The sequence below is a fragment of the Drosophila yakuba genome, chromosome X (assembly GCF_016746365.2).
Source record: "Drosophila yakuba strain Tai18E2 chromosome X, Prin_Dyak_Tai18E2_2.1, whole genome shotgun sequence".
In the NCBI taxonomy this organism is placed as follows: Eukaryota; Metazoa; Arthropoda; class Insecta; order Diptera; family Drosophilidae; genus Drosophila; species Drosophila yakuba.
In genome coordinates this window covers 1504469-1527628 of record NC_052526.2, presented here as the reverse complement: position 1 = coordinate 1527628, position 23160 = coordinate 1504469, and the positions used below count along the sequence as shown (strand labels likewise).

General features: G+C 49.6%; 4 protein-coding genes across 15 annotated transcripts; 1 reads left to right on the top strand and 3 right to left on the bottom strand.

Annotated features, from left to right (window-relative positions):
- Window positions 1-66: 66 nt before the first annotated feature.
- LOC6523940 (coiled-coil domain-containing protein CG32809) lies at window positions 67-19525 on the top strand. Of its 12 annotated transcripts, none has more exons than XM_039371336.1 (17): window positions 67-258; window positions 1308-1458; window positions 1542-1592; window positions 1662-1801; window positions 1867-2475; window positions 7045-7135; window positions 8028-8154; window positions 8211-8315; window positions 9531-9694; window positions 9854-9919; window positions 9980-10063; window positions 10327-10389; window positions 10486-10948; window positions 11002-11184; window positions 11278-11371; window positions 15394-15576; window positions 15646-19525. In XM_039371336.1, exons 2-17 carry the CDS (start codon window positions 1353-1355, stop codon window positions 16816-16818), a joined length of 3702 nt encoding a protein of 1233 aa, XP_039227270.1. In that variant the 5' UTR covers window positions 67-258; window positions 1308-1352; the 3' UTR covers window positions 16819-19525. The 12 variants fall into 12 exon arrangements, with proteins under 12 accessions (XP_039227270.1, XP_002099812.2, XP_039227220.1 ...); XM_002099776.3 differs by having other exon boundaries at window positions 68-258; window positions 8028-8142; XM_039371286.1 differs by having other exon boundaries at window positions 68-258; window positions 1539-1592.
- LOC6523942 lies at window positions 2481-6221 on the bottom strand. The gene is made up of 5 exons (XM_002099778.4): window positions 5408-6221; window positions 4141-4234; window positions 3930-4050; window positions 3564-3785; window positions 2481-3500 (listed from the first exon to the last, which is right to left on the bottom strand). The coding sequence occupies exons 1-5, from the start codon at window positions 5949-5951 to the stop codon at window positions 2796-2798; spliced, it is 1686 nt and encodes a 561-aa protein (XP_002099814.1). The 5' UTR covers window positions 5952-6221; the 3' UTR covers window positions 2481-2795.
- On the bottom strand, window positions 7876-9534 carry LOC120321159. Its single transcript, XM_039372930.1, has 3 exons — window positions 9034-9534; window positions 8756-8954; window positions 7876-8702 (listed from the first exon to the last, which is right to left on the bottom strand). Exons 1-3 carry the CDS (start codon window positions 9116-9118, stop codon window positions 8312-8314), a joined length of 675 nt encoding a protein of 224 aa, XP_039228864.1. The 5' UTR covers window positions 9119-9534; the 3' UTR covers window positions 7876-8311.
- On the bottom strand, window positions 19522-23102 carry LOC6523939 (protein halfway). Its single transcript, XM_002099775.3, has 4 exons — window positions 22727-23102; window positions 20941-21866; window positions 20369-20879; window positions 19522-20299 (listed from the first exon to the last, which is right to left on the bottom strand). Exons 1-4 carry the CDS (start codon window positions 22742-22744, stop codon window positions 19907-19909), a joined length of 1848 nt encoding a protein of 615 aa, XP_002099811.1. The 5' UTR covers window positions 22745-23102; the 3' UTR covers window positions 19522-19906.
- Window positions 23103-23160: the final 58 nt, after the last annotated feature.

Here is a 23160-nt window from a genome sequence, read left to right as displayed (position 1 = left end):
TGCATTCAACCACGCAGTCCTCGTTCGGCTAGGGCGGAAACGCTTTCCGGTGTAGATATACCAGAAATATTTCTGCTCTTCTGGCGTTATGCTGCATCGGTGGACGAGTGCCGTGTCCTGACTCCTGAAAGCTGTGTAGTGACGAGTGCGAAGCGAATTGAATCGAATCTTAATCCTAAGGACACGGCTAAATCGGTGAGCTCGTCGAGCTATGAGCACCTAGAGCCGTTAATTGTGAAACCTTCCTGAATCGGCAAGGCAAGTGCGGTTCCAGAAAATGCCAGAAACATCGCCGGTGAACCGCCCACACATCCCCAAAGGTGCATAGGTATACAAGGTACAGCCAAGACGAGATCCCCCATGAAAAATCCACCGATTCCAGCCAACTAACCGCTGACGTGTGTGGAAAAGAAAAGTCAACAACCACGAGCTCCCCACCACCGTGTTTGATGTGCACTCGCGTCCTGGAAACTGGGCGCATCTGACACATTTAAAGGCGGCTCGGGAAAAACGGGCCTGGGGCACCGCACCTAAAACTAATCAAAAATTCCCTTAGTGGCCCGCAATAATGCCGATAGGCAGTGAAAGTGGGTGGCTGTGTACATGTACATTCTCCCAGGCAGTGGCACTGGCACTGGCATAGGCACACAAAAACCCGTGAAGTGCTGCACTGAAAAGTATACCATGTTTTGTGTGTACACATCTCTGTGTCCGTTTCCTTTTGCTGCCCTTTCCTCGGAGCCCCTGCTCGAGAACAACAGACAAAATGTGTACATGCAGCCAAAATAACCTGACATGCCGTGTGTGGAGCGCCTTCAACTCTAAAAACCATAATGTTCTATCGTTTATAACGTAGGTGCATACAAATTTGAAAGTATCTCAGTGTTATGTCAAATTAAGACGAACAGTATTCGGCCAAGATTGTTGGCTTGCAGAACCGCATCTCTGGGGTCCCGATCCAGATCCACATGCAGTTCCAGATCCACATGCAGTTCCAGATCCAGCTCCAGTCACGCCTTCCGCTCTGTCCTGCTTTCTTGCTCCATTCCGTGCCCGTGCCGCAGAGTTTGCGCACTCCATTGCATACATTTTGCATTGAGCACTGGCCCTGCGAGGCTCCATTCCACCACACCCTGTTCAAGAATGTGCGAGGATACATGGTTTATCTACACCAAAGTTGCATGTTGCGCGTGTGTGTGTGTGTGCGGTTCAGCGTGTTGTTGCCGGTACCAAACGTAAACAAAGTCCAAGAGAAGCATGACATTTTCACGTTAACCATACGCCCCGTTATCTCTCATTTTCCGTAGCTGCAACATAGCCACTGAGCTCCGCACATCTCAAACGGCTGCAGGATGTTGATCCGTTGGAAGAGTAAAGACAAGAGCGCCTCCTCCAACCAGAGTGTCGGCGGCAGCAGCAGCTCCTCGTCGAAGAAGAAGCGCAAGGGTCGAGAGGGCGGTAAGTATTCGAAATCCACAGAGTGGAAGGAAGCGAGCTGCATCCAGGACAGTGCCGAACTCCGGCTCCCTCTTTTTCAGAAGAAGACTGGCAGAATGAGGCAAAGTCGGGACGCCTTCCGTCAAATGAACAGGGTATGTTAAGGACCTACTGACCTCCATGGACCTGTAGCCCCATCATAAGCGTCTATATTTGTTTCTCAGGTGGCGACGAACGACGCCGAGCCATGCGACGCGACGATCCGCGACGACACACGCTCGGTGGCGATATGCTGGTCTACGGCTCGCAGCATCCACACGCCCATCAGATGGCGCCGCAGCAACAGCGCGCTATGGATCTGGAGGTGAGCACACCCCATCCCAACCGCAGATCTTCTTCCTTCAGTTTCTAATTCTGGTGTCTTCTTAGATGAGTACGCGCGCGCAGAAGAACAAGAAGAACCAGCCGATGCGGGGATATGCGCCAGTCAACCAGGGACCGCTGTTCGACGACGATCCGGGCATCATGTCGGAGGTGGAAACGGCCAGCACCGGATTCCGGAGGGGCGGCAAGCAGCGCTCCTCGCTCCCCGTGGTACGCACGCCCTCGAAAACACTGGAACGACCGCTGGGCCTGGTCTTTCTGCAGTACCGCTCGGAGACGAAGCGCGCCCTGCTGCCCAACGAGATCACATCGATTGATACGGTGCGCGCCCTATTTGTGCGCTCGTTTCCGCGCCAGTTGACCATGTCATATCTGGAGGGGCCCAATGTGAAGATCTACATTCATGATGCCAGCAAAGATATGTTCTACGAGCTGGAGGATGTGCGCTCACATCTGCGCGAGATCAGGGATCGCTCCGTGCTGCGTCTCTTTGAGTCCACCGAGGTGGCAGCCCCGCCCCAGATTCTGCCCGGCGGCCCAGGAATACCCCAACCCCTGCCGCAGGCGCAGGCCAATTGGGACCAGGATCAGAGCTACTTCAGCGAGCCGGAGTTCGACTCGGACTACAAGCACCAGCATATCCACAAGTCAAAGGTAAGTGCTATCAGTTAATTAGTCCTTTATTCAATATCACCGCGTAATTGCTAGGGTGAGGATTAAGGGTTTTGGGTATCTGGGCATGGAGGATGGATTGGTGTCCATGAGCGAGTCAAGGATTGTTGATTGGCCTGGGTGGCCACGGTAAAGCGTTGACTCCCACATGGACAAGTGGGACACAAGATTCCCAAACCAATCGAATACTTATTCGTATATAGAAAAAAAAGGAAATGGAAATAATGGGGGTGGGAAATGGGCTGGGAAAGCTTAAGCCGAGGTCCTAGGACACTAGAATGTTATCCGTACTTTGGGCACAACTAGAAGTTACCACATGGACCCACGCTGAGGCCCTTGAGGGCGTTGTTCATGTGCTCGCGCACATCCTTCCACGAGAACACGATGGCACCCTGGAACGGCTCCGTGTGGCAGCTGCTGCAGATGGACATCACGGCCCTAACCTCCTCCTCAGCGGGCTCGCGGTCGTGCGTGCTGATCTCCTCCTCCAAGTTCATCTTGAGCGTCAAATCCTGCTTAAACTGCTGTCCGCCAAAGTCGGCGAGGCCGTTGTAAATTAAACTGCTATCCGTTCCGGACCCGGCACCGTCGTCCACCACGGATCCATCGTCCAGCAGCACCAGACCGCGCTTCTGCACCTTCTTCGTGGCGCCGGCCTCCCGCTTGAACTGGATGTGGGTCTCCGTCTCGTCGATGAACTGCACGTTGGCCGAGTTGCTTAGCATTTGGAAGCGTTTGCCACCGCCGCTAGGCTGCAATCCGCTCGGCGGCGAGAGACCCAGAAGTTGCTGGGCCACCAGTCGCGAACCCGCGTTTATCTGTCCGTTCACGAAATTCGTATTGATGGTGATGGCCTGCTGTGCGGAATCGGTCGGAGCACCGGCCGCGCCAGGAACCGGAGCTGGAGCACCACTTGCAGTCGGCGGCGGGTTGGCCAAGTTGATGCGCACCCGAGTCGGGATCTGGCCACTGGCCAGCAGCGTGTGCATCGGTTGAGGACGATTTATCTGAATGAGAACAGGAGAGCAGGAGTGTTATATTGTCTCCGTGGGCACTAGTTAAGCACTTACCGAGGGCGGGGCACGAGTGGTGCTGGAGACCTCCTGGCCCTCGTGGTCAAAGTGGTGGACATGGTGGTGCTTGTGGTCGCGATGCGCCTTGCCGGCACTGAGCGCCACCCGATAGACCTGGACGAGCGTCATCTCGAAGTGTAGGCCGTGGCTCACCTCACCGGTGACCGAACTGCCGCCGGAACGCAGTTTGCCGTTCGCTGGGATTTTATGTCCCACCAACTGTAGCAGTTAAGTGGAGATAAAGATGGAAATTTGAGATTTAAGATTCGAGATTATAGCATCTGACATTCGCACGTCAAAAGTGAAAAAGCGAGCAGGGCATTTCGCAATATGCGTAATTGGAGTCAAATCGCGCGCACTCACCGAGTTGTGAAAGCCACGCCCAATGCGTTCTGCCTTCAGCCAGGCCTGCCACTCGCCCGTCTTGCCATTCCACGAGCTGCACATGTGATGCCACTGGCGCATTTTCAGCGGGTAGTTCAGTCTTGAGCAGAAACGATAAAGATTGGACGGATTGACTGGCTGGATTGATCGATCGATCGATGGATGGATGGATGGTTGCGTCTCGACTCACCTGTACATTTGCTGACCTTTTATGGCCATCGAAAGGAAACTGGAATTCTGCGCATTTGCGACCCAGATTTGCACCTCGCGTGGTTCCTTTCCAGCTGTAAGTGCGAATGTGCATGTGGATGCATAAGTGGATCAGATTGGCTTTGTGGCTCGCTTTCATGCCAATAATGGTAATGGTAACGGCCGATGGCTAGTCAGCTAGCTCAGATTGCGAAACTGAGTGGCGCTGGATTCCCAGCTACTCAACTACCTAACAACAACTATTCGGAGGCCAGAACGTTTCGCTAGCCAACTAGTCATCGCAGACCACGAGGAATCCCCCACAGATGCCAACAGGAAACCCAGCCAAGCGGGTAGCTAGACGGTTGGTTATACAACCGGCATGCGGCAAATCCTGTTACGCTGCCAACATGTGTGATATGCATACATTTAAATATGAATCACCAATTGAGCACCGGCTGCGAGTAAAGCACTTCCTATCCGGAAGCTTGGCTGCTGATCGCTGATCGGCATCTCCGTCGCCATGCCCCGCTACTTGAGTTGGCGCTCTGGAATTATGTCAAATGCTAAGGCCCGCCGATTCAGCTTCAGCTACAGCTTCAGCGATAGCTTAAGCTGCTACAGCTGAGAGTGCGACACCAACAATGCCGACGACATCCAACTGGAAACAGGTAAATTATCGCTTATGTAATGCGACCGCAACGACAACAACGCAGACAACAACATAAACAACACCAGCAGCTCCAAGAGCAGCGGTGGCATCGTCGACGACCTGGGGCAGTTGAACATATCCGAAAATATTCAAGACGTTGGAAAGAAAACAAAGCGAATCTTGTAGGCGGCATTGTGCAGCAGCAGCACTTCTCATCCCACATCAGCACCAACGTCATAATCTTCGCCAGCATCAGCATCATAGCTGACCATCTGACCACCAAACTGGGTGCTGACTTGCATCAGGAAGTGGGCTTCCTTTCACTTTCGCAGCCAGCCACTCAGTCGCAGTCAGCAGCCAGGTGCGATTGCCGGAGCGTGGCCCACAAATTCACAAATAAAATTTCATTGCCTACAGCGAAGGTCTCGCGCTGGAGCGGTGGCCCATCAAAAGATCGACGTCCGTCACCAGTCTCCCGTTGTCCGCTTATGCAACAGCATTCGCCCAGTGACCATTGTGCAGCCGTTGTCTCGCTTTCCGCTGAAGCAAGTCACGGTGAGAGGCTGGTTCCCACCACAACCCATAACCCACAACCCACCCAAGCCCACTCACTTACCCTCGTAGGTCAAGAGGACGTGGTCGCCGCTGTGGTTGGTGAATCGCATCCAAAAGCAGATAGTGAACTGGTCCAGTTCCGGCATCGGATTGCCGTACTCCACCTCGCCGTCCTGGTTGAAGGCAAACTTCTTGACGCTGCAGCGATCGGAGCCGTAGATTGGAGTTCGCGGGAACGCCAGCGGCTCCTTGGGCGCCTCGTCCTCGATGCTGTACGACTCGTACTGGTCCTCCAGGTGGTCCGTAAAGCTAATTGGATGGGAAACCGCTGCACTGGAATCGACGCCGTTCACGATGGCCGCGCGGCCCAGCAGATGCTCGTCCTCGACCTCGGGCGTCTCCTTGTCGCCGCCGAACTGCGAGAAGCTAGTGGATATTTCATGGCTACTGCTCGCCGCCCCCGGATGCGATTGCTTGAGGCTGTAGGCGGCAGTGCCGCCACCAATCCCGCTGCCGCCGCTAACCGCGATGGGCTTCCAGGCGAAGGAGGCGGCCCCGTTAAGGAGCAACACACCGAGCAGCGTTAGAGGAAGTCGCTGCGCCATTTCGTTTGCTGGGCAACTGCCACTCCGATTGATTCTGGATGTGATCCTAGTGTCGGTTTGGCTATGGGTCTGGGACCGGGTCTCTTGAAGATTCGATCTTCCACGCGTCTGTAACGTCCGATTGCCGCGATGTCTCGCACTTCACTAATCATCCACGCATGCGCCACAGCCAGGTTGAGTTGCGCCAAAAACCCAGCCGCTGCCGTAACAAAAAGCTTTGCCGCCGAGCTCTGCTCAGCTGGCCGTCAGTCTCAGTCCCAGTCTCGGTCTCAGTCTCAGTCTCGCTCGGTTGTAACAAATTGTAAAATTGTTGTATTGAAATCGAAACTGAATCTGAAACTGGTTGAGGTTTGTGGGCTGTGGTGGCCGACCTGCAGTGCGCCGTGGCAGGCGGTGAATGAGCCAACCACTTGCACTTGCTGCACTCCTGGGTTTGATAATCGAATGCAGCTTGCTTGCGACCATCATCCGCCCATCATCCGCCTGGGCAGCAGATCAGATCCACCTCCTTGACCCAATGATCGCCCACTCATAATGTCACTCTCAGTGCAAGACGAAAATAGGAAAAAGCGTCCAGTTCCGCGAATTGCGTCGATTTGGTGGCGAGGGTAGAAGGTTCGGATAGAGGAGTGGTGGGTGGATGTATGGTACATATGCCAATTAACTGGTATTCATCTCGCCACGGCCATGAGTCCCAATCAAAAGCACAGTGAGAAGCAATGATATTGATAGATAGATAGATGAATGTAGCTTTCGAACTGAAGACTTGACTTACTTTTTAAATTATAATTTGACTCTCCATACTCCTACTATGATATATTATGCAAACTAAGCGCGCATTTCTCGCAGTGTGACAGCGACTACGTGTCCGTACGCAATAATTTGGGATGGGCTGCGAACCATTATAGCGATTAGACGAGGAGAAACCAAACCATATTGGCCATTTCATTTCACTTCTTGAACGAAGGCCAATTGGCAGTGTTAATCAAAATACTCGTGCCCCTGCCACTGGCCTCCGGCGATTCAATTGAACAATTGATCAATTCAATCCAACTAATCCGTTCCGTTTGTCGTTTATCCATCCATCTTTCAGATTGGGAAACAGCCGGCGCCCTACTACGTGGGCTCATCGCAGACACTGCCGCGGGGCATGTACTCATCAGAACGCAACAAGGTGTCGATGGGTGCGTAGAGTAGTCGAGACTGCCGACTAATTGATTTCGTATTCCTTTGATTCGCTCCAAGTAGTGCACTCTTGTTTTGAGTTGACCGATACCCCTCATCCTCCTCCCTAGGTGACCTGAACCCCTCCTGCCCACCGCATCCCATCTTTCCGGGGCCTTTAGTATTATGCGGATTTCGTTTCGTTTCGGTTCAATAGTTCAGTTCAGTTCTCGTTCTGTGTCATGCGCATTCTGCATTCAGTGAAAGAAAACCCAGTCTAAATATGATTCATGTTCCATCCATAACCATTACCACACTCAAACTCGAACACCAATCAAACCGAACCGTACCGAACCAAACCAAAACCTATCTGAACCAACGAACCGAAAAAGGAGCGCCTGTGAAACCACTCAGATCACTTAATACAAGGGGTAGCATGGAACCCCTGTTCCCCTACACCCCGGATCAGTTATACAGCATTCCAGGTACACGAGAATTTGCCTTTCTACCCACTTATAGCTAGCATTACGATCGCTTCCATGTACCCACCCAATGACCCAAAGTATGTGTGCAATGTAAGCAGTGACATTTCACATTTCACATGTTGCATTACATACTTGCGACATTTCCAATTCAAATTTAAATTCAATTCCAAACTAAAGCTCAATTTGAAAAGCACACTAACTGTGCAGCATCCACACATCCAATCGGAAGCATTTATGTATTTATTCGGCCCCAATCATGCATTTCACTCGCTTCATTTCGAATTGTTCGTTTGCGTTCCTTTATTACGTTTTTGCGTTTCGTTATACCTAAATTCAACCACAAATTGTAAGCTTCCAAACACGCACATAGCTACGATCCTTTCACCATGAGGAGTCCCAGTTCTAACCGACCAAGCTGTACTTGCAGATGGATACACCAGTTCCCCGGAGCGCAGCAGCCGCGGAAACTACGAGGAGCCGTACTACAGCCAGTACGGAACTAGGGGCGCCGTAGTGGCGCCCATTATCGACGAGGAGCAGAGGTGCGAGGGGGAGTAGGAATAGAAGTAGTTGTAGGAGTAGCATCTTAACTAATCTGTGCCATTTACAGCGATGGAACCATGACGGAGGATCAGTACGCACTGTACGGCATCAAGGTGGGCCCGGGACCCAACCGCCTCGCGCACCGCGGCAACCAGATCTACGACCCCACTAGGTGAGCATGCTCCTCCAGCCGCGATCCCGCACAGATTTCATGTAGGAGACGTAGTCCTGCTGCAGCAGAATCGGCAGCTCGGTTCCGTGGTGAGCGGAGCTGGACTTGCTGCGCCTGCTGCGGCGGTATATCTTGATGCGCTTCACATTGCCGTTGGATGAGCTGGTGGTGGCCGTGGCCACCGGGTGGAAGTAGGTGGTGCCCTTGCTCTTGATGGCCTGCACGATGAGGCAGAGTAGATAGCCTCCGAACGAGAGAAAGGCCAGCGCCGTAATGCTGATCTGGAAGAGGGTCTGCAGCTTGGAGGGCTTCTGCTCGGTCCAGGAAGTCGGTGGGTGTGGATGCGAGTGCCAGGGACCACTGGAGCCGGTGATGTCGTGCTCACCGCTGCAATGATCTGGTAAATCATCATGTTGCCAGCGAACCCCAAGCACCCTTACCGATCTGCGGCCATCAAGGCCATTCGCTCTGGCAGCAGCGATCCATCCGGCTCCATCGGTGGGCATTCCGTAGTCGGAATAGCGATGCTATCGCTATTATCCAGCGCCTGCATACTCAGCACGGACTTCTTCAGCAGCAGCAGGTCGTCCATCTGGAAATTGGCCAGGCAGCGGGCGAACCGCGCTGGTGTGCTGGTCACTGTTTGGTTTGGAATTGGTCATAAGTCCAGGGCCACTGGGTTTCCCAATCGAATGGAACTGCATCGAATCGTACATACCACTGCATGTAGTCATGTCTTTGCGGGCAGCTCTTGGTGGTTCTTGCGCAGCTCCAACTCGTCGACTGCGAAAGCGGATTGGCATCGAAATTGCGTGCTAGCACGGACTTACTTTTTGCTGCTTCCAACGGCCAAACGGAACGGCGGGTATGATGGACTAGCTGAGCGGCCTGGCAGCGCAGCGCTGCGCTGGTTAGGGTATAAAGAAGTCGAATATTAGCATATGCAGGCAGCTGCATTCTCGCTGCTTTTGGTTCACGCTCCCATGCGCTAAGTGCTGCGACCCACGTTTCGACTTCGACTTGGATTCCAAATCCAATTCCGGTGTCTGTGCTTCGATGTCGGATGCCTAGGCTTGGCTGCGCAATTGGAGCAGTGCGGTGCCAGCGGATGTGTGGCCCAATAATTGCTGCTTGGCGGCACGCAACACCTGGAGACAAGTTTTTAAGTGACTGATTTGGACTGATTTGGTGACTTTTTTGCTTACGCACTTGCAGGCCAGAAGACTTGCACCGCATTCGCGTGGAGCACATGGAGAGGCAGCTGGCCAACCTGACGGGACTAGTGCAGAAGGCCCTGGTCAACCAGAATCCCCAGATTGCCCCGCTGGCCGTGCCCACCCTGGACCCCAACTATCTGGTCGTGCCGTCGCAGATGCAAGGTATGAATATGAGTCACTGCCATCCCTAGATGTTGCACCCGCTTTGCTTGGAGCACCGCTTTGTAGATCCAAAGACCTGCCCCACATCCCAGACTCCGTGCACCCGGTCCTTACTCTAATTACATTTCTAATTTGTTCTCTCTTCCGCACGCTGCGCAGCCAACGGCTCCGGGGATGAGCTGTACATTCGGGAGAAAGCTCCCAAGCTGGGCAAGAACTCGTGCCGTAAGTCCAATCCTCCGCAGCCTCTGAAAAGCCGCCACATATCTTGTCCTTGTCTTGCAGAAAAATCCGTGTCCTTTGAGAAGTCTGTGTCATTTAGCGATGACATACAGGGAATACCAAAGTCGCACAATCCCCTACATGCCGGTAATTTATTCTAACAGCCTTGCACTCAGAATAAAATTCGTCCAACAACTCAGATATTCTTTTTTATATGTTAATATGTTGCACAACATATTTCCTAGACAAATTAAAGTTCAATTGGCGAATTCTTTGAAGTTAGAGCGAATTTTAGTCCGAGTGTGCTTAAGTGTTGTGGGTGGAACGCTTCCTAGACACAATGCAAGCCATCCGTTTCCCATTCTCACCACTGCCACTCACTGCCGCCGCCATGGGCGTGGTCTTTACAGCTGAAACGAAGCCAACCAAGCCGGCCATCAAGTCGTCCACCCTTCCACGCACCTCGTCCCAAGGTAAGAACACGGCACGCCTGCATTAGCCACTTTCTCCATTCACAATTTCCCCATTTCGCCGAGTGCTTTGCTGATCATCTACCCTTCCTCCTTTAGAGCGTGACCGCCTAAAGCCTCCTCCGCCCCCAAAGCCGATCGTGCTGGCTCAGACCGCTCATCCCAACTACCGGGCGGACATTGCCCTGGCCCCCGAGGTGTACAACCATCTGCGCGGCCTGCAGAAGAAGGCCAAGGACCTGCGCATGGAGGTCCGCACCCTGAGGCGCCTCTCGCAGGCCCAGGCTGTCGCCGTGCGCGAGGACATCAAGGGAACCTTCATGCGGATTCGCGCTACTCTGCTGGCAAGCAGTGGCAGCTTCTGGGATCACCAGGGCGACCAGGACGCCACTCGCATTTCGCGCGAGGAGGAGCTCTACAAGCAGGAGGTCATACGCCTGGAGAAGGACCTCAGCGACCTGGAGGGCTCAGTTGAGAACCTGCGCGGAGAGGTCATTAACCGGCGAACTCGCGTCAACATGACGGCCGTGGAAGATATGGCTTTGGTGCTGAGTCGGGCAAGGTGGGTGGTGCAATAGACCCAAAAGATCGGCCCATAAGCAAGTTCCTTTTTAGCAAAACCGTCGCCGAGCTGAAGCTAAAGTTCCCATCCCTTTCGAATGGCTTGCGCTGCATCCTGTCCAACGAGATGGAGAAGGTGGTGCGAGAAGAAAAGTTCCTCAAAGAAGAGCCCGATCGCTTGGAGTCGGCGCTGCGGCGCTGCAAGAAGCTGACCGGCACATTGGTGACGCTCAAACGGTTTGTAGCCCAGTCCACTGGTCCTCCATCTATCATCCTGCCCCTCTCCTAAATCCGCAACGAGTAGCTAATTGCCTATTTTTGCATTGACAGCTTGGCCAGCGTGCAGGAGCAACGGCTGCCGCCGAACGAACCAACTATTAGTGAGGAGCCACCGCGGTCCGCGGACATCTCGGCGCCGGACAAGGTGAGTGCGAAGCATCCGGAGTGGCTGGAGAGATAGAGAACGTGGTGTTGCGACAGTTACACAGAGCTAGTTCAAAAACAAAATCGAAGAAAGCGTTTTGAGGCGTTATGAGACCACACCTCGATTTGCATACCTCGTATACTTATATACATATTATATACATACTACTGCTCCATAACGTGTCATGACTATATATACATATGTATAAAAGTATTGTTTCCACTATTTCTATCGCAGAGATTAGTTGCTTTCGTCCTACCATATATCGAGTTTGCTATGCTTTTATTTCGAATCCACCTCACCAGATAAGATCTGATCTTCTCTCGAAACTCGTAGCTTTCACCCGAGTCTGCGATTCTGCGATACTTCTTAACGAACATTATCATATGCATATGTCGGTGCTTCGAAACCTCGTTTACCCCCAAAAAATGTCCGTCCGTCCGTCCGCTTGTCCTCGTCGAATTTAGCGGGAAAAGCACATTTATGGATACATGTATGTACATATGTAGAAGCTGAGTCCAACTCCAACATTAATCAGACTCTTCACTTCGAGTTGAGGCGGTGATTTTCCATTTGAATTGGATACTGTGCAAAATTTGAATATCGAAATAATTTTGATTACCTTACATTTATTCGTTTGTAGTCTTCGGTTTATCTTTTGTGCGTTTATCTTATGAATAAGTTGCAATTGGCTGTTGTTACATAAATAGTGTTTTGGTTCATCGTTCATTTCACACAAATTATTCAATCCCATTCAACAAATTCCCACGGCGAGTGTAGCAGTATCGAAATTCGATCCAGTCCAGTCAATTCGAATTGAATGGCATCGCGACGACCTTTGACCCGCGTTCCTTGTTTCGTGCCCCCTTTAACCCCTTGAACCCTAGACCCCTGCCCCCTGCCACTTGACCCTGCTACTGCCCCTTGCCACTGAACCCTAAAGCTAATTGTTCTGAGCTTGCCCTGTTGGGCCTTAGATATTTGAGCACACAACCAACTAGCAACCGAATACAAGAACTACAACTACAGATACATAACATGTTGTTTAACTACCGAGTATCCAGTTGCAACCATCATCCATGCTGAGAACGAATAAGTCCAAATAATCAAACAGAACACAACAAGATAATTTTTAAAGCAAAGCTAACGTCTTATAAAATGAGGTTTACCTTCGTTTTCTCTTTTTGCCTTTTCTCAAACATTTTTTAAATAACGTTTACAACAACAACTACAACCCACATAGTTTAACTGGCGATGGAGTTCAAACTTCAAAGAGGCAATTACTGAGTAATGACTGAAAATTCAAATATAAAAGAACATTTACGAAAAAAAAAACCAAAACAAACAAACAAACAAACCTAAAAAAAAACAACCAAAATCGAAATATAATTAAAACCAAAAAGAAAAATACCTTTTTGAAAAAGATGAAATCATAAGAATAATTCAATTTTCTTTTTGCTAAACATAATTTGCTCTGCATTAAACATACTAGTTTATATTTTGTATATTTACTACTGCTATAAACTTCTAACTAAACTAATACTCGTACTAAACTCGAAACCCATATCAAATCAATCATCAAAGCTGTCCATAAGCCACCAGAAGAACACTCCTTAAACCAACCAACCAACCAACCAACCAAACAACCGAACAACCAACCAAACAACCCAACATAGCTACATGCCCATGTTCCTGTGTATCCTGTGAATCCTGTGTACATATGTATGTATAATGAAAAGCCCATTTGAATGACTGTTTGTGTGTGATAACCGTTTGAAGCCCCAGTCTCCCACCCACTTTCCACTTTCCGATCCGCTCCAGGATTCACTTTAAACGTATGCAAGATTCAGAAGCTCTTTCGGGGCAAGTCATTAACTACTTTTACTCGAGATCAAACTTGTAAGATTTCAAAGACGCAAAGTAGAAGGTAGAACCGAATCCAAACTTCAAACTTGCTTTCCGATTGTAAGACGAAATTCTTTTCTTGTTTTCAAATGGCTTTCCATCGACTCAACGCAATATTGACTCTTCTCCACACCTCATCGCCTTGAAATAAGTACACCTATATCCACATCCACATTCACACCCATGCCCACATCCACACCCACCAATCACTAGAATCCGTTCCCATGTCCATATTTCCACATACGTACGAGGAGTTTTGTTTTCAGTGTTCGCTGCTTTGCAAGTCTTCTGTTGGTGTTCGTTCCTTGTTGTACATGTTGTTTGTCTTTGTCTCCTACCCCCAAATGTGTACACCACCCCTTTCTCGGTAAGCTCGCATAAAACTTGATTGTCTGAATCTCCAGTTCCGGTTGAAGCTTCCTCCCCAGTCGTGCGATTAGTCATGTTGTCCGAGACCCATCGCAGAACACCCGTGGGTCAGTAAGATTCGAGCCAATCACACGCAGCCGGAAGTGGAGTGCTTTATGTGGCATTTAATTTAATTTAAGACAAGTACAGAGGTACCGAGATGGAGCCTAAATAGGGCTATTCAGTGCCCATTGCTCCTGTGATCTGTTTCTGTTCATAAAGTGTTTCCATTCATTCCAATCGTACGAACACTCCCCGCCGCCGAAGAGAAACTCACCCAACTCAGCTACCCAAATCTGTTTAACTCTTAATTGATATTTTGTAGTTGCGATCATGTGTGTGTATATTACAATATACCAATTTACCAATTTACCAATTTACCAATATACGAATTAGAGAATATGTATGTATAAGTGTGTGTACCCGTTTATGTACGTACAGAACAGCCACTTCCCCGAACTTCCAAGTCCCTCATACCAAACATTCCGAGCTCCCCCAGTCATAAACCATCTTAGTACCAATCAATTAATCTTAACCAGACAATCAAACCAATCAAGCCAATTGCATTGCAGTCAATCAAGAATGCAAACCAGTCATCACTGTCAGACGTCAGTTATTAGTTATCAGTTATCAGTCGTCAGTCACTGTTCTCACTCATCGATTGTTGTCTTTGAAGTTTCAACAATCTACCAATCCATCGACCTATCAATCTCAATCCCTCATCAATCACACGCGTAACTCCAAGAGCGTTTTCCCCCTCAAAAATCATGATCTGAACTAGAAATAGAATTACCAACTAAGTACCAACTAAACTGAGATCTACTATCGGTCGAGCGGTCTACAGAGGATCATTAGAAACACTCTGGCATACTTATACTACATAGGAGACACTTAGCCCCCGACATTATTTGCATTGTACTCGGTGAATACTTTCGTGGAATCCATGAATCCTACGACCCCACGGGGCGCAATTCATTTTCCACTTAGAGCTTAGAGAATACAAGACCATCATCTGTCAATCACATCTGCATCCGCATTCGCATCCACCCCGTTTCATTCGCCGCGTCGCGTTTAAAGTTATTGGTTAATTAAACAGCATACTGCATACCACATATGTACTCGTGCCTTGGATAAACCATCGCTCACCATCATCACAAACTGTCCACCATTGTAGAACGCTTACCTTTGCCTGTTGCCTGCTTGTGAATATGCATTACCTCGATGTACTGACTGTGACTCACTCTATCCGGCAACCGATCATGTACTATACGCTTCCATATGTGTTCCTTTCATTTGTTTGATTGATTGATTGATTGATTGATTGTTCAGTAAAGTTTTGTGAGACGCCGCCGGCTTTTTTTCACTGCATGATCCGAACTTATGCAACTGCACCTATATTTCAGCGCTGGCTTGGCTGGCGCCCTTTTTGGTTTGGCTACACTTGTAGATACATATATTGCTGGGTTATTTGCGTACTTTCGTATTGTATCAGATTTGTATGCGTATTCAGATAATTTGCGAGAATATACATGTCCCATTTGAGTACCTAATTGCCGAATGTATAAATGTGCGATGTTATTCGACTACTTTCTATATATATATTAATTTATATATATATATATATATATTATGTACTATACCTCGCCTTCGCCCCTCGGGAGCTGCATTAGTGCATTAGTGTTTTACCGCCAAATTGTGTGTTCTTGTAGCCAATCCCAACACCCAGGATGGGGTCGTTCGCTCTCAGCGGGGGACTCGCACCCGAAAACGCACTCGATGCTCTGCTAGATGAGCTCAAGACATTCTCCAAGCCCATCGCCCAACAACAGCAACAGCAGCAGCAACAGCAGCAGCAGCAACAACAGCAGCAGCAACACCAGCAACTATACGAGGTAAGTGTGCTCACCGAGCGCGTCTCCCATCCCCAGCCGAACTCAAGGGGTCCAAGTCTCCCTCCGCAGATTCGCCCTGAAGATTCGACATCCGACGAAAGCGCCCAGGCCGCAGTACAAAGCACCGTCACCACGCAAATATCGCAGGCCCGTCTCTACACGGAGGCGAGCGTCAATATGCAGCAAGCGACCACCGGCGGCAGCATGGTCATCGCTGTCGCCTCGGGATCTGTTTCGGCGCAGGCTCAATCCCAGCGAGGAGTGCTTATCCACCAGCAGTCGCAGTCGCAGGCACAGCTGATGGTGCACACCAACATGGGCAGCCTGCGACGGCTGCACTCCTATCCCAGTGAGTCGGATGGCGAACTGTCTGTGCCGCCACCGACTGGCCCGCGGGCCAGTGAGACCTCAACCTCGTCCTCGACCAGCCTGGCCAACGGCGGCAGCAGCAACAAGCCACCCGTGCCCGAGCGAAACGCTGAATTGATCACCAAGGTGGGCCACAAGCGCATCCCGCCACCTCCGCCGCCACGCACCAGCTCACGCAGTCCACTGGCCAGTCCAACCAGCCCGAACGTGCCACAAAACCTGGCTGCCGCAGCCACAGTCAATTTGATTCCAAATTCCAATTCAAATGCCAATGCCAATAACAATGCCAATGCCGCGGGAAACAAGGGCACAGTGGGTGACACAACGGCCGTCGTTAGCGGCGACACCTCCAGCGGGGACAACTCGAGTGGCAACGAGTCCGGCAACGACCATGCCCAGCGCCAGGTGGCCCTCGAGATGCGTCACCAGGAGCTGCTCAAGAAGCAAAAGATGTTGCAGGAGCAGTACCAGCGGCTGCAGCAGATGAGCAAGCTGCCCTCGGTGGATGTGGCCTGTTCCTCCTCCTCCTCGCAGGACATTGCCGGTGGCAGCAACACACTACGAAAGCTGGGTAGCGAGACGAACATCCAGCAGAAGATCGCCGCCTTGAGTCTAGCCTGCGAGACTAGTGGAGCCGCAGCTGCGGCGGCGGCGGCTGCTGCTGCGGCTACCAATGGCGTGGTGGCCAGTGATGCTACGAGCGGTGCGATCGGCGGTGGTGGTGGTGGTGGAGCTGCAGGGGCGGCTGGTGCGAGCGCTGCTGCTGCACACACCAATTCCAACTCGAACTCGAACTCGAATTTGAATTTGAACTCCCAACACCAGACAGCCACAACGACCACTAAACAGCTGTACGAGACCGAGATACTTTAACACAACTGGAAATTGGCGTGGAACGAAGCTAAAATTGACATTTAATCGGAGCAGTTGAGATTTATATCTGAATTTGCGGACCGGACTAGTCGAGGCCCATCAGCACCATACCCATTATATGCGTGGACTACGATTCTAAATCCGAATCCGATAGAGAAACGTTGGAGGCATTGACAAAAGAGAGAAAGAAAAAGCAGAAACGATAGTTATGATTGAATATGAATGGCAAACACCTTTTCGTTTGTTAGGATGAGCACGGACTCACATCGTACTTGTATTTACTATCATCTAATTGTCGTACACAAATGTGTGTGTTTGCACAACTCCAGCATCCGATGTGCGTTATGTGTTGTGTTGTCTGAGAGAAAAACCCAAGGCGATGATCGGAAGCAAAACTAAACGAAAGCATACAGTATCGAATCGAAACGAATCACAAAAATCAAAAGCCGTATAAAGTAATTTGTGCACCCCCATATAAAAGAAAAACGGGTAACCGTACACCCCATGCACCAGAGTAAAAATGCCCAGATGAATGTATTTATGTATGTATTCGCTTACATTGATGTACTTGTTGCATGTTGTGTTTTTGTTGTTGTTTCGACAAAGTTATAGGTCATATAGGTCGAGAGCAGGAGATGGGCGTTTGGGAACCGTTTGGCGACCGAGAACAGCATGTTCTCCATAAACACCAGCACCATAACCCCCAGCACTATGCCACGACACAACCTTATATTCATACATCCATACATCCATACATCCATACTTCCATGCATGTGGACTATGTGTTAAGGTCCAGCCGCACCCCCTGCCCCTGTCCCAAAATCCAAATTCTGAAATCTGCAATCTAAAATCTGATCTTATCGATCCAGGATGTGGGATCCAGAGGCCAGGACCTGGCCACAACACAACTACACCACTTAGAACCATACACACCACTGCATAGCAAAGCAAAGCAAAACGCCACACAACACACAACATACAACATACAACATACACGCAGTCGTAGGAGCACAGGCCGATTGAAGATTAACCATTATGCACATGTACAGATCTACGTATGTACTTAAATAATATGTCATAGATTTTTATTATTACCTTGGTATGGGACGTGAGACTGATAGTTCTATATATGTAGCTCATCAAGATACAATATGAAATACGAAAGCATACGAAAGATATTGTACTTATTTTTGTTAGAAAGATGACTAGCTAATTTTATCCCCCACAAGAAGCCACTAACAGCACTCCTGCTCCTAAAGGAGGCCCCATCTCGTTATTCACGGTAGGAATAGTGCGGAGAGTGCTTGTGCCCATCGGACTACCGACGGTTCTATTGTTTACATGCTGCACCTATCAAATGGGTAAAACATATATCCTTAGCCATATGCATTCAACGCTACACGCTACATCGAACGGTGGTCAGTGGTTGGCCAGCAAGGCCCCCGGAGTCAGAGTCTCCATTCCCAAAGCTACATCCACGGTTAGTTTACACTTGGGCTTTGCCCACAGACGGGCTTTTCCTCCGCACACGATCTTTGCTTCGGCATTGTTTTTGCAAAGTCCAATGGATAAGGGAAACGGCACACTTGGCACACTAGGCACACCACACATAGATTTGTTACCTTTACTGCCCGGCCAGTATTAGACTTCAGTATTATAGGCTAATTTACTTTTAATAAACTTGTAACACACGACTTGAACGAAATTTGTTGCACCTCTGCCACGTTTTATATCAATTAGACACAAACCACAAACATGCATTCCTTAAATTGTTCAATTTTCGAAGTCTAAATGCGGTCTGTTGAGGTCTGTTGAACCTCACACATAGGACGAGCGCTGTAGCATAAGATCTAACACCACACCACATACAATGAACACTTTAGAGTATATGTATCTGCATCTGCAACTGCTATTCGCTAATCACATATGTATGTATAAATTCATAGTTCTATTACATGTATATCCAATAGCTCAAATACACCTTCTCCAGGCCACACTGCTGATGATGCAGTTGAGCCGTATCTTTTATAGGTAGTCCCAGTTTAGATGCCCCAAAGTGCGTGCAATAGACTTGACTTCAATTCAAGTCCAAGACTAAACGCCAAACACTTAACCCTTTAGGTGCGCGCTCGACGTTTACATGCATATACACACAAAGACAAATATTTACCTAAGTTAGAAGATTTGTATTGTTTATTTAGCGCCATTCGACGAATATGTATAACATATATATTTACATGCAAAACCACGCAACGAATACACATTTAAAAGAACATATATACATGCCTACGATGAATACGACGATAATAAGTAATAACAACCTATGCAAAGGCAGTGTTAAAGAATGTCCCCTAATGATACCAAGTCAACATATTTGAGTATAAAGTTAAACCAGGGAACGTGCCCCAAATCGAAGGCATCGTGACCCTACTTATATCCCCAAAAGGCACATTACACCAGATCATACTGACACCACACTCACACGCCCACACAGGTATTTAGAATCGCGATCACGATCTAATATCGATCTAATGACGATCTAAAACCAAACCGAAAACCCTCGCCCCACTGGGAGAAGGGAGGTGCAGAGCTCAATTCAGATTAGAGCTGCATCGGAAGAGTTGGAAGTGCGTATTTTTTTCTTAATAATAATTATTCTATTTAAATCACAACAAACCACAACAATAAATATCATTCGTAAAATGAACTTTGAACACGAGTTTCTCTATTGATTTATTCGTCGTTCTCCGCTGTGTTTACCACATGTAAGTAGGCTGACTAAGCTCACGACCCTAAGCAATGGTGCTGATCAACGTTACTACTCTGTTTATAATTCCAGATGCACCCACTACATAACAACAAGTACATGCACACACTGTTCTTAAGGCTACACACCAATCGTACACAGAAATCGTTCACATATGTATATAAAAGGCACACGGTTCCGCAGATATACAGTCGGATACATTTAAAGGTAGGACACGTATGCACATACGTTCTGTCATGTGATTATGTCACGGTCTGGCCGTCAGTTTGGCCATCTTACTTCATCTCCACCCTGGGGTCTATTCGACGCAGTGTCACAGTTCTACGATTCGCACAGCCAATCGCAAGGCAACTTGGGCATTTTGCTAGCCGGCCAGGGCAGATAGCCAGCCGTCTTGAAGACCCAGTAGTCGTAGGTCACCTTGGTAATTAGGGCGAGCAGAAGGATGACCTCGGCGGCTATTAAATAGTATATGTAGTCGGTCCAATCTGGGGGGGACTGGCACAGCTTAGCCTCCTGCAGTTCGATGACTCTCTGAGGCAGGTTGCGGCAGCGTATTTCCATGTAGTCTGGTATGTCGGAGCTGCGCTCCTTCAGCCAATTTTGCAGCGTCTTCGCCGTGTTGCAGTCGCACTGAAGCTTGTTGCCTGCCAAGTAGATTCGACGGCCCAGGCCGGAGTCCATCAGGGCGTTGTTGAGAATGTACTCCGGAATCTATAATGTGGTAAATAGGTTACCTTCACTTTCAGGGAATTCTTGAGTTATGTATGCTAGCGCACTCACCTTGCCCAGCGAATTGTTTCGCATGTAGATACGCTGAAAGGTTTCGATGAACTTGGTGCCCTCAAACTCATAGATGGAGGATATCAGATTGTTATCGGCCAGGAGACGGTTAATATTGTGGTAGGTGGGGTTCGTCTGGAAGTAATCGCCCAGGCTGGTTATCTTGTTGTTTGTGATATTGAGCATAAACGTGTTGTCCGGCAGTCTTTGGGGTAGCTCCACCAGGCCGAGATTGGAACAGTCTACATGGCACTGCGGCTTCGACTGGTTGTCCTGTATGATCATAATATTCTCCAGCGTACAATTGCAGCTGCCGTAGTTGGGAATAACCGGGCAATTGGTCACACACCGCTTTCTGTTCTCCAGCTGCTCCACGGACACCTTGTCCGTGGACTGAAACCAGGTGTGCGTGGCGTTGTACTGACAGTAGGAGTGCTTCGGGTTCAGAAAATTAATGGATTCGGTGTATATGATTTCGTTTAGCGGGGTGCACAGCATGCGCATGTTGCCACTGAAAGGATTCGTTGGGTTAAACTATTTTCTTCACTGAGCATGTAGCCTGATATCCTCACCTGATGTCCAACGTAATGTTCTTGTTCTGGTTTCGGTGCGGCACCAGCGAGAGATTGTTGTTCGACATGCCAAAGAACTCCAGATGCGGAACGTCCTTCACCGCCCTCGAGTGGATCTCCGAGATGTTGTTGTTTGATATGTTTAGGCACTTGAGGGCCGAGAGTCGCGGAAAGGCATTCACCAGTCGGGTAATATTGCCGTCCGTCACAGCTAGCGACTGCAGGGATCTAAAAATTGGGTTGGAGAGGTCCATGTCCTCCACCGTCATGTTGCGCACGTGCAGGTTGGTCCACTTGGATATATTGCTGCAGCTTGAGATCATCGTCAGCTGCGATATGTTGCAGCAGTACCAGGAGTTGGGCCGCGCCGGGTGCTCCCTGCACTGGCACTGCCCGTTCCCCTGTCCACCTCGGTTTTGGGCTTCCGATTGCGCGACCGTCGAGCCCTGGCCCTCGGTGATTTCGGCTCGTCCGTCAAAGGTGTGGCTACACAGCTGCTCCTCTGCATAGAAGCAGTGCTTCAGATACTCCGGCTGTTCGGGGGTAGCCGGCGGAAGGGGTGCGGGCGAAGTGGTTGACGTGGTCGAGGTGGAGTGGGATGTGCTTGTTGATGTGGTGTCTGTCACAGATCCCGGATCGGACACACTTTGCGTCTCGGCCAAACTGGTTGCTGTGGTGGTTTCGCCAATGCCCACATGATCGGCTGTAAGGATGGGAGCAGGAATGGCTGTTCCCTGCTCATCTTCCTCCAGTGGCGCATGGGGATGGGCGCGGTGATGGTGGTGAGGCTGTGGATGTGGATGCGGATGTGCATGTGGATGTGGAGAGGACTCCTCGCCTAGGGTAGCAGGATCCGTTGTGTGTGCTGTTTCTGGACGCGCGCATGCGCCTGCAACGAGGAGCAGCAGGAGCAGGAGCCATGTGCCCTGTAACGAGAACGGCAATCAAAGGGCGCGTTAAACCGAATCGAGTGGGGTAATGGGAAAAGTGCCGTGTCGCACGTTGGACGTACATATGCAAATATTTGCTACACCAGACGCGTTTGTTTGCGAATCGAATTAGCCCGACGAGGGCTTGGCCTGGCTCGTCCTCCAATTGTCGTAATTAGGGTAAGTGAGGCACACCCTGCACGCATCAGTTGGTGGGCCTGGGTGTCGGGTGGGGTCTGGGAGTCAGGGAGTCGGGAGGGTCTCCGGTAACTGGTCTCCAACTGGTTTCTAATTGTTTGCCCACTCGATTTAGCGTCTTGCGGGCCAGTTGCCAACAACACTGCCATGCTAATTCGGCAATTAATTAACGAATCGTATGTGATAAAAGGGCAATAAAAAGATTAATTGTGTTAGGGAGCACTTGTGGGCGGGTCGGTTGTTGGCAAATTGCCGATTTCGGAATGGAGTCAATTGGAATAGGGCCATTTCAAGAGCTGTGCCTGGTAAAAACAACATAATAGTCTGTACAACCATAACCCAATAATACGTTTGATATGGGTTACATTTCGTACTTGGCTTAAAGGTTCTAAGGAGTGCTGGAATACGAGTATTAGCTAACCAAGTGCCCGGATTTCAGGAGATACCAAAATTACCTATGCTCTATGTGCATAAAGTAATTTAACTGGGCGTGGTATAAGATATAGAGTATAGTTGTAGCCAAGGACCCCTCTTTCAGAGCAATTTAGAGTGTTTTCGCGATTATAAATATGGTATCATTATCAGTATCGACATGCCCATGTCCATACCCATACCCATACACCCACACACACGCGGAGCTGCATGCGCATTGGACTTACGTGGGTGTACGCGAGCATGTCGCCTGTGAAATAAAGTGCACTAAGTGCTCCGTGGTAGATTTACTCCTTGACTAGATGGCGGAGGAACCGAGCGATCATTCACATCCGAGGAATCGCAATCACACGGAAGTGTTCACGGTTTAAATGCTGTGCGCACATTCCATTCCCAGCGGAGAGGAGCGCCTTTTCGGCGGTTTTGCAGGCTCTTTTGGTCCGCCAGGTGATCTGCCACAGATTAGTGCATGGGAAGAATCACTCAGGTGTGGTAAGTATGGGCAACACAAAAGTATCTAGACTCGAATTGATAAACTACGAACAAAACAAAAGGCAACTGTTAGGTGCGCGCAGCGTAGCAGAGCACTCGCTGTTAGGACTGTTAAGTGCTCTGTTCACCGCGGGCAATAGACTTATCGATACGCGCAATAGTGTCATCG